This window comes from Cryptococcus neoformans, chromosome 14 (genome assembly GCF_000149385.1).
Source record: "Cryptococcus neoformans var. neoformans B-3501A chromosome 14, whole genome shotgun sequence".
NCBI classification, from domain to species: Eukaryota; Fungi; Basidiomycota; class Tremellomycetes; order Tremellales; family Cryptococcaceae; genus Cryptococcus; species Cryptococcus deneoformans.
Window position 1 is genome coordinate 312,980 of NC_009190.1, and position 9,896 is coordinate 322,875.

The 9,896-nt window shown below is 49.1% G+C and overlaps 3 protein-coding genes across 3 annotated transcripts in view; all 3 read left to right on the forward strand.

The window, feature by feature from the left end:
- Window positions 1–502: 502 nt before the first annotated feature.
- Window positions 503–2,772, forward strand: CNBN1010 (hypothetical protein; the record flags this gene model as incomplete). The annotated part of the gene is made up of 9 exons (XM_766828.1): window positions 503–737; window positions 797–959; window positions 1,040–1,139; window positions 1,199–1,398; window positions 1,457–1,687; window positions 1,747–1,866; window positions 1,918–2,005; window positions 2,052–2,667; window positions 2,723–2,772. 9 exons carry the CDS (start codon window positions 503–505, stop codon window positions 2,770–2,772), a joined length of 1,803 nt encoding a protein of 600 aa, XP_771921.1.
- A 1,633-nt stretch (window positions 2,773–4,405) lies between these two features.
- On the forward strand, window positions 4,406–8,033 carry CNBN1020 (hypothetical protein; the record flags this gene model as incomplete). Its single annotated transcript, XM_766829.1, has 9 exons — window positions 4,406–4,525; window positions 4,577–4,900; window positions 4,953–5,388; window positions 5,436–5,701; window positions 5,752–5,985; window positions 6,035–6,421; window positions 6,469–7,527; window positions 7,585–7,760; window positions 7,820–8,033. 9 exons carry the CDS (start codon window positions 4,406–4,408, stop codon window positions 8,031–8,033), a joined length of 3,216 nt encoding a protein of 1,071 aa, XP_771922.1.
- Window positions 8,034–8,551: 518 nt separating this feature from the next.
- The window catches only part of CNBN1030 (hypothetical protein), a gene marked incomplete at both ends in the record, with an annotated part of 1,415 nt that continues 70 nt past the window's right edge, over window positions 8,552–9,896 (forward strand). The window contains 6 exons of the mRNA XM_766830.1: window positions 8,552–8,781; window positions 8,843–8,948; window positions 9,023–9,138; window positions 9,196–9,486; window positions 9,539–9,834; window positions 9,893–9,896. The exon at window positions 9,893–9,896 is cut by the window's right edge and continues 70 nt beyond it. Coding sequence (XP_771923.1) covers window positions 8,552–8,781; window positions 8,843–8,948; window positions 9,023–9,138; window positions 9,196–9,486; window positions 9,539–9,834; window positions 9,893–9,896 — 1,043 coding nt within the window. The remainder of the gene's footprint in view (window positions 8,782–8,842; window positions 8,949–9,022; window positions 9,139–9,195; window positions 9,487–9,538; window positions 9,835–9,892) is intronic.

A 9,896-nucleotide genomic window follows, 5' to 3' on the forward strand; every position in this document is an offset into this window, starting at 1 on the left:
GAAAACAGCCATCGTAAGTATTCATGTATGGTTTCTTTACACCTCCTTGACCAACCCAAGGTGAACACAAGTTGAGCAGTAAAAAAAGCTATCGGATTTGACCGACAGCCACGCTTTTTGGGATTCCCAAATTCAGCCTGTTCGCGCATAATGGATGGATTTACCGGTTAAAACAGGGGCTAAGCGCGTTATCAATCGGGAGAAACCGGAGATGGTACCGGTGGAGGTTATCAATGATTTCGAACGATCAGGTCGTTATTTCGAACTTTTGACTGAAATGTCGAACAATTCCCCATACTTTGCCTATTCCCCCACAGATCGTCAATGTATTTCGAGTCGTAAACAACAGAATGGTCAACAATCTACAAACATAAACGCCATCGTCCCGGTCGTACCACCGACTCCACCGAGTATAACCGTAGCCCCTGCTCACGAACCTCCGTTCCCGCCCAGGTCACAAGTCGCACCCTTGGCTCTTCCCAGCTATTAATACCAGCCCAGAATGCTTCGTACCCCCTTTACCCTTTCATCTAGGTCTACAGATAGCGTATTCAAAATCCGCCAGTCCTTATCAATAGTCCTTTCACACGCTTCCACGAAGATTATTTCCCGAGGATATATAACCATCCCGACTACTTCGACTGTTGCTTCTCACAGACCAACAATACAACGATTCAAGATGACTATTGCTGTTCCTGCCCGCACTCTTTCTTCTTCTCAACCACTTAAGCGGTCAAGTAAGTTTTATTTATATCCTGCTTGCCCTACACAGCACATATACTAACAGCATCTCAAGCCTCTCCTCTCCCCGCCATCACTCCCGCGCAAAACCTCCTCCGTCTCAAAGCCCACCTCCAAAATTTACCTACTCCCTTGCTCAAGCATGTACACCTCTCCAAGATTCGGAGGGAAGATCCCAACTTGTTCTTCTCGGTCATGCGTGACGAGTTGACTGAGCTGTAAGTGTCGTGTGACCAGTACAGCACACAACTTTTACGCTTTCAAAAGTGATCGATGACTGATCAACATCGTTTCACAGCGCGCCCATCGTGTATACTCCTACCGTTGGTGAGGCTTGTCAAAAATATTCTCAAATATACTCTGGACCTGAAGGTCTTTACCTTAACATCGAGGATAAGGTGTGTTTTCCTCCCCGTGTTATATGCTTGGAATCAACTGATTTCTTCCCCAACCACAGGATCGAATCCCCGAGATTCTCCACCAATACGCTTCCAAGCTTGTCGCCCCGCCTCAGATTCTCGTGGTTACCGATGGTTCTCGTATCTTGGGTCTCGGAGATCTCGGTATCGGAGGAATGGGTATCAGCGTTGGCAAATTGAACTTGTACGTTGCTGGTGGTGGCGTCAACCCTCATGGTTGCTTGCCTGTGGTCCTTGAGTGAGTTGTTCTCTTTTCATGATCAATTTAAAGCCAAAAAAGCTGACAGATATGTAAGCATGGGAACCAACAATGAGGCTGTCCGAAATGACCCTCTTTACATTGGTCTTAAACAGCCCCGAGTTGGCCTCGAGGAGGCTACTGAGTTCATGGACGCTTTCATGGCTGCCGCATCCGAGGCTTTCCCCAAGGCTGTCATTCAACATGAAGACTTTTACTCTGAGGCTGCTTTTGACTTCTTGGCGAGGTATAAGGAGAAGTACAGGATGTTCAACGATGATATTGAGGGGCAAGTTGATGTCTTTTTTCGTTGTTGTTGTTTATACATGAGCTAACGATAACGTATAGTACTGGATCCGTCATCCTTGCTGGTTTCCTTGCCGCTGCTAAACACGCCAGCGAAGCTTCCGGTAAGCCTTTAAGGGATCATAAGGTTGTCTTCCTTGGTGGTGGTTCAGCTGCCGTTGGGTGAGTCACGTCGGGAATTTGTGATCTTCAAAGAGCTAACACATAACTCAGTGTGGCCAAGGAGATGATGAACTTTTTCATGATGCAAGGGTTGACTGAGGATGAGGCCAGGGAGAGGTTCTGGCTCATTGACACCAAGGTAAGCGAATCGCTATGCTGCCCGAAACCATACTGACATCCGACAGGGTCTCATCACCTCTACTCGCGCCGATGTCGTCTCTGGCAAGGTCGCCTCCCACAAAAAGTTCTTTATCCGAAACGACACTGAAGGCAAAGAGTACCCCTCTCTCGAATCTGTTATCGAGTACGTTCAGCCCACCGCCCTTGTCGGTCTCTCCACCACTTTTGGCGCTTTCTCCGAGTCTGCCGTCAGGCGCATGGCCGAGTTGAACCAGTCGCCCATCATCTTCCCCCTTTCTAACCCTACCAGCAAGTGCGAGTTGGCCTTTTCCGATGCCCTTGAATGGACCGACGGTCGTGTACTCTTTGCTTCGGGATCTCCCTACGCCCCTCAACAATTCAAAGGCACTTTCCGAGAGCCAGGTCAAGGAAACAATTTCCTCGTGTTCCCTGGTATTGGCTTTGGTGCCCTCCAGGCTGGTTGCAAGCGTATTACCACTGGCATGATCACCGCTTCTGCCATTGCTCTTTCCGAGGCTCTCACACCGGAGGAGAAGCAGAAAGGCTTGTTATACCCTAGGTTGGAAAGGATCAGGGCGGTCAGTGCTAGGGTTGCTGCCGGTGTTGTCAAGCAGGCTCAGGAAGATGGTGTAGACACAAATGAAAAGCTGAGAGGTCTCGGTAAGTCTCGTGTCTTTTTTGTCAGACAGCTCACTGGCTAATGCAACGAATCTAGATATCGAGACTCTTACCGAAGAAATGAACAAGGCTCAGTGGTGGCCTTGAGTAAAAGTTTCATGGACATTTCGTTGTGTAATAGGCATTTTGATTGTGAATTAAAAATACTAAGACGATACACGTATGAGTATCCTTTTTAGGTCAATGGGGTGATTGTTGATAAGATAAGAAGCTATGCATGACGTTCATATACCTCGATCCCTGAAGCCCTATATCATCCATCATTTGCCTAACTGTTCTTAACGGTAAAATATGTTGTGAGATGTCTATGGATGCATAAAGAGAAGAAAAGAACCTTGATAGAAGAATCTCGTAGAAGATATAAAGCAGCCACGCCACAAATGGCCTCCTCTCCCATTGCTCACTCATCCAACAAAAAAAAAGAAAAGGTTTAATCACGGTCGTCCTCTATAAGCGCCCCATTCCCGTCCCCTCCAACACTGCCAGCGCGGTTCGTTTCGTCAACTCGTCGTCTTTTGGATGCTCGAGGAGGGGTCCAGCCGATGAGAGGTTCGTAGCGAATATACTTAGCAGATAATGCCTCGAAGACCGCCTCGTACTCTACATGAGTCTTTCGGCTCTTCTTCAGTAGATCCAACGAAACCTCGGCATGGGAATCAATGACCAAAAGAAGCCCCAAGGGCTCCAGTTGTTCAGGGTTGTAGAGCAAGTTGGCTCCACTACCTCCTCGCTTTAGACCCATGGGTCACTGAAACTTGATCCAAAGTTTGGTCTATAATGTAATGTACGACCAAAAAGAAATCACATGTAAGACATGTATGCACTCATCCATGCTTTCTTTCATCAAGCTTTTAAACTTGATGAAATTCTCTTTAATGGTGCCAGGAACTAAATTGCACTCCTGAGACTGGTGTTCGACTGTCAAGGCAATGTAATACTCACTAACATTCTCGGCTAGCAACCTAGAAATATTTCCTTTCATGACGCGATCACCATTGAGTATGGAACCCATGTAGGCCGCCAGCGACGGCAGGTCGAGTTGCTGTTTGACGGCACCCACGAAGACCGTTGGATTCCGCCTCGCAAAGGTTTGTTGAATATTGTCCTCTTGCATACACAGAGGCACATACCCATTTGAAGGCTGATCTGAAATTGTCTTCAAGTTGCTGACACTGTATTCAGATGGGGTAAGCTAAAGCACCCCTCAGATCCATCCCATTAACATTCGAACCAAGGCATGAAAGCGATTTTGATGCAATTGCACGTCTGTCAAACATGGTACAATTATTCCTTGCATCTGGCAGTTGCGTCCCACAGTCTTCTCTCAGCAACGCAATGAAGCTCTCGTCGTGAAGCTCTTGGCTTGGTGGTACAGCTTCCGAGATGCTTCATCCGTTTCCTTTTGGGCTGAGGAGTGTTAGTAAATGCAAGTCATGGGCCTAGCAGATAGACTTTGTCCTAAAAACGCGCACTTACTTCACCGAACTTCTCAAGTGATGATGAGAGCTTTCATCTGATCTGCGCACTCAAAACTGCTGGTAGGACTGCCTTGGGCGATCACAGTTTACATCTTCCACGTCATCATTTCGGAATTGCGTTGCCCGTTCGTGCGTCACGCCTGCTGTTGACCGATGCGAGTGGTTGTTGTTCATCCGTCATTCGTCGTTCATCGCTCCCTTGCTGCAGCATCATCCAGCATTCCACTTTCAAGAAAGCTCCCATGACACTCTCGCCTTCACACTTAGGCCAAACAGCTCCTCAATGGCGACAGTTCACTTTCTTCGATGCGGAAAATGTCAAGGATGAACAGGACATGGCCCAGTCGCCTCGAGCTATCCGAGTAAGTGGGCGGCCAGCTTACAGTCCAAAGCCGTATGCTGATAACAGGTAGCAACTGACTCCGCCTGTCGTAATTACCACCACAGCTCCTAAATCTCCTCTGTCACCCTCACTGATAGTCTCTTCATCTCGAAATATCAGTATCCTCGACAAGCATTTCTCCATCGAGCGATCGTTTACTGCCTGGGAACAAAATGGTCGCGCGACATTCCTTCTCGAGGCAGCCGGGCTGCTTGTAGCTATAGGAGAGGAAGAAGGGAGCCTTTGGCCCCTGCTGAAGGTGTGGGATCTGACGAAGGACGACAAGAAGAGTTCAGAGAGAAGGCCAGTGCTGCTCAGAAGCGTACGGATACAACATGGACAAAGGCCTCATCCTGTAGGTTTATCTGTGGCTCTAAGGCTACTGGATGAAGCTGAATTGGACGCAGGTATCTTCGGTAGCTCTTACGTCGAATCTATCGCATCTCGCTATAGGGCTAGGAGACGGCACCGTCCTTCTCTATCGACACTTCCTTCAATCATTGACTACTTCTTTATCTCTAACATCCCTTCCCAAGGCTCGCGTTGTCCACGAATCACATGAACCAGTGACTGGCTTAGGATTCCGCGAATATCCACCAACAGATAAATCAACACCTAGCAGGTCATCTTCCTCTCACGGATTCAGTTTGTTTATCGTTACCACCAACAGAGTACTTTCTGCTCCAGTGAACGGTAAAGGCGAGGCGAGGACGATAGATGATGTGGGATGCGCTCTTGGATGTGCTGCAATGGACTCTCAGAGGAAGGAAATGGTTGTGGCCAGAGACGAGGCTATATATCTTTACAGTCCCGATGGTCGTGGGGCTTGCTTGGCCTATGAAGGTAAATCTCTGCGATTCGATGTGGACGTATATTGACACCATACATAGGACCCAAGTCATCTATAGCAGTATACAATCATAATCTTATCATAACATCACCTCCATATTACCCGTCTGCCGCCTCCGCCTCGGCCACTGTCAGGCATTATGCCAAGTCAACCCCAAACGGTGAATTAGGATCGCCTGACATGGCAAAGATCACAATATTTGATTTAGATAACAAGGTGATTGGGTATTCTGGGACTTATAGCGAAGGAGTGCGGGATGTTTTTTGTCAGTGGGGAGGGATCTATGTGTACGGCGCCAACGGCAAGGTGAGTAACCCGTATATCTGGGGAACCTCGGCAAGCTCATATATGCGAAGTTATCACGATTAGACGAGCAATCCACCCAGGCTAAGCTTGAGACACTATATCGGAGAAACCTGTACACCCTCGCCATCACCATGGCTCGGTCACAAGGCCTTGATGAAGCAGGCATTGCCGACATCCACAGACGATATGGTGATTATCTGTACAGTAAGGGTGATTTCGATGGGGCAATGGGTCAGTTTGTCAAAACATTGGGGTCCCTGCAGCCAAGCTATGTCATCCGCAAAGTGAGTTTATCTTTCAAATCGTGTGAATGAATAGCTGAGAGGAAAGTAGTTCCTGGACGCGCAAAGAATTCACAACCTTACAACCTATCTCCAAGAACTTCACTCTCGCGGTCTCGCTAATCCCGACCACACTACACTGCTTCTCAACTGTTACACCAAGACATCCGATCGAGCTCGTCTCGACCAGTTCATTCGTACCGAGGCTCGACGCTCTTCGTCGCCTGCGCCTGGGACTGGGGCGGGTGGACGGGAAGGAGAGTTGCCTTTTGATCTGGATACGGCCATTAGGGTATGCAGGCAAGCAGGATTTTATGAACATGCGGCATATCTGGCCAAGAAGTTTGATAAGCATGAGGATTACTTGAGGATTCAGATTGAGGATGCGGGTAAGGTTGACGAGGCGTTAAGATATTTGAGAGGGCTGGGGCCGAAAGCCGTGAGTAGAATTATCAGTATTTTGAGATTTGAGCTGACAAGAAAAAGTGCGAGGTGAATATGGTGAGATATGGGAGAACATTACTTCAGCACGAACCAGAAGCCACAACAGAACTCCTCATCGACTTATGTTCTGGAAATCTTGGGAAGAAGAAAGCGGTACATGAAGTCGATGGAAAGACGGATGGGACTACCGCTGGTAGCGGAGCGAACGGGAGCGGGCCAGCGATGTTGTCATATCTGGGGTACAACAAGGTGACTGGGTTCTTGTCTGGAGATACGCCCTCAGGCGCAACATTGAACGAGGATGAAAAGCCAACTGATGCTCATGACGGTACCGATGCTGCCAGGGTCGGGGAGGATGAAAAGGAAGACATGACGCCTAGCTATGTTCCAGCCTCCCCGAGACAATACTTTGCCCACTTTGTAGATCATCGCGAGCTTTTCATACATTTCCTCGAATCTGTCGCTCTCAACCTTTGGAACCAAAAAGTCGACCCCTCAATTTCAAATTCCAGTACCACTTCAGCTCCTAAAAGAGATATGGACGCGCCTCCTCCCACCGACCCGACAGTTATTGACCAAACTGCCGTTTGGAACACCCTTCTCGAGCTCTATCTCTCCTCGTCTGCCGAACAATCGAAACGGAAAGCACTCGCCTTAATCAACAGCGACTCGACACCTTACGATCCCATGCATGCGCTGGTTCTGTGTTCCTCTGTAGGCTTTAGAGAGGGCATGGTAAGACTTTGGGAAGGGATGGGAATGTATGAGGATGTCCTGAGGTATTATATGGATGAGGGACAAGAAGCCGAAGACGCGCAAGGAATAACGCCCTCGAGCAAGGTGTTCACCCACCTTGAAATGTACGGCCCGTCACACCCACACTTATATCCTCTTGTCCTTAGATACCTTACATCATCACCTGCTATCCTTACAAGACACAAGGGAGAGCTGTCCAAAATATTGGCCAAGATTGATGAGTATCAGATCATGCCGCCGCTCGGCGTTGTGCAGTTGTTGAGTAGGAATGGGGTAGTTGATGTTGGAAGCGTCAAGGAGTGGTTGAGAGGAAAGGTTGAGGAGAATGAAGAGGAGATTGAGTCTGTAAGTGGCATCACAGGTTTTCATATCGCGACCACAGAATACTCACAGAGATTGCAGGATAAACACCTTTACGATTCTTATCGTTCGGAAACTGCTGCCAAGCGCAAAGCTATTTTGGATAGGAGCAGCGTGTCCCAGCCAGAAGTTTTCCAAGTCACAAAGTGTGCAGCGTGCGGTGGGCAGCTTGATTTACCGAGTGTACACTTTATGTGCAAGCACAGCTATCACCAAAGGTTTGTCTTTTCCATCGTGGCACATTGAACAATTAGCTGACACTGACTGGAAAACCTAGATGTTTACCGGACTCTGATCCAGAATGTCCCATCTGTGCTCGACAACACTCGGTTATCCGTGAACTTCGACGCAATCAGCTCCGCCTGGCTGACAGACACGATTTGTTTTTGGAAGAAGTGCACCAGGCAGAAGACGGGTTCAATGTGGTGGCGGATGCGTTTGGGAGAGGGTTGTTTGGGCGAGAAGGGGTTGATGAGAAGATTGAGGCTTAGATTGAGGCTTAGAGAAAGACCAACTAGGGCTTGCAGGAAAAGAAGAGTTTGTCATCATGTCCATAATGCAGCTTGCTTGTACTGCATGCTGTTCTATGGTCTGCAAGGACCTTTCATAGTATGCTCGTCTACAGACTGCCAAGCATAGCCTCGGCACTTGGCCATAAGGGATCCAAAAGTGGTGTACGGGGTTCTAGACTTCTGTGTCTTTCTGCTGGCAGTAACAGGAGGTAAGATGGCCATTAGGGCCATTCCAGGCAGACCCATTGCCAAGAGTACTATCCATGGCCTGCCATACTTATCTCTCGTCATCCTTTTTTCCATAGACGCATCCGCATCTCATCAGCCAGGCATCGCGCCGGAGCTAACTCCGAAACTCCGATGGGTGGCTTCTCGATTCCGTCATGGCTCCGTGGTCCCTGAATCGTGGCCCGTAATAATCAATCCTCTTTTTCACCTCTTTCTTTTTTCTTCTTCTTCTTCAACAGCTGTAATCCACGCACCACTCAAAAACAACAATGTCTCCTTACAGGTCCAACCCCTTCTTCTCCACCACCAACTCCTTCTTCCTTCCCTCCGTCGGAGACAAGGTCGACAGCGCCGTTGCCCAGGGCAAGGCTCTCGGCCAGGATGCTCAGGCCAAGGTTCAGGAGTTGGGCGGTAAGGCCGACGTGAAGTACCAGGACGCTAAGGAGGCTGTCAAGCAGACCGCTACTTCCTCTCCTACCGGTATTGACCTCTACTCTCGGTTAGTCATTTCGACCCGAAAGCAATGTGTTGTTTGTTCAGATCGCTAATGGGATACGCAGATTCGCTCTTGCGGGTGCTCTTGGTTGTGCCGTCACCCACGGTGCCCTCACCCCCGTTGATGTCGTCAAGACCCGAATCCAGCTCGAACCAGAGGTTTACAACAGGGTTGGTCGTTTTTTCAAACAGTTCCTAAGGATTTTGAGAATTGTAAGGCGTGGTGTTAATGTCACAAACAATAGGGTATGGTTGCCTCTTTCCGACAAATCATTGCCAAGGAGGGTGCCGGTGCTCTTCTCACCGGTTTCGGCCCCACCGCCGTCGGTTACGCCATCCAGGGTGCCTTCAAGTTCGGTGGGTAAGTAATGATGTCTCTTCAAATAACCGCCTAGAGCCGCGCTAACTTGCCAATTAGTTACGAGTTTTGGAAGAAGAAGGCCATTGACCTCGTTGGTGTCGACAAGGCCCGTGAGAACCGACAGGCCATCTACCTTGGTGCCTCTGCCATCGCCGAGTTCTTCGCCGACATTGCTCTCTGTCCCCTTGAGGCCACTCGAATCAGGCTTGTCTCTCAGCCATCTTTCGCCAACGGTCTTTCCGGTGGTTTCCTTAGGATTTTGAGGGAGGAAGGTCCCGCTGCCTTCTACGCCGGTTTCGGCCCTATCCTCTTCAAGCAGGTTCCTTATACCATGGCCAAGTTCGCCGTGTAAGTCGACCGTACTGCGTAATAATCGAACATTTGGCTAATACTATCGCAGCTACGAGGTTGCCGTCGAGAAGATCCTCAAGGCCACTGGCAAGTCCAAGGACTCTCTTACTGGTGGACAGCTCACTGGTCTTAACCTTACTTCCGGTCTTATCGCCGGTTTGGCCGCCGCCGTTATCTCTCAACCCGCCGACACCCTCTTGTCTAAGATCAACAAGACCAAGGGCGCCCCCGGCCAGTCTACCACCTCTAGGCTCGTCCAGATGGCTGGTCAGCTCGGTGTTTCCGGTCTCTTCACCGGTATGACCACTCGTCTTGTCATGATCGGTACCCTTACTGCTGGCCAGTGTAAGTTTCAAATGCGTTTGATGCAGGAGTCTATCGGTATGCTGACAAATCTGTATAGTCTT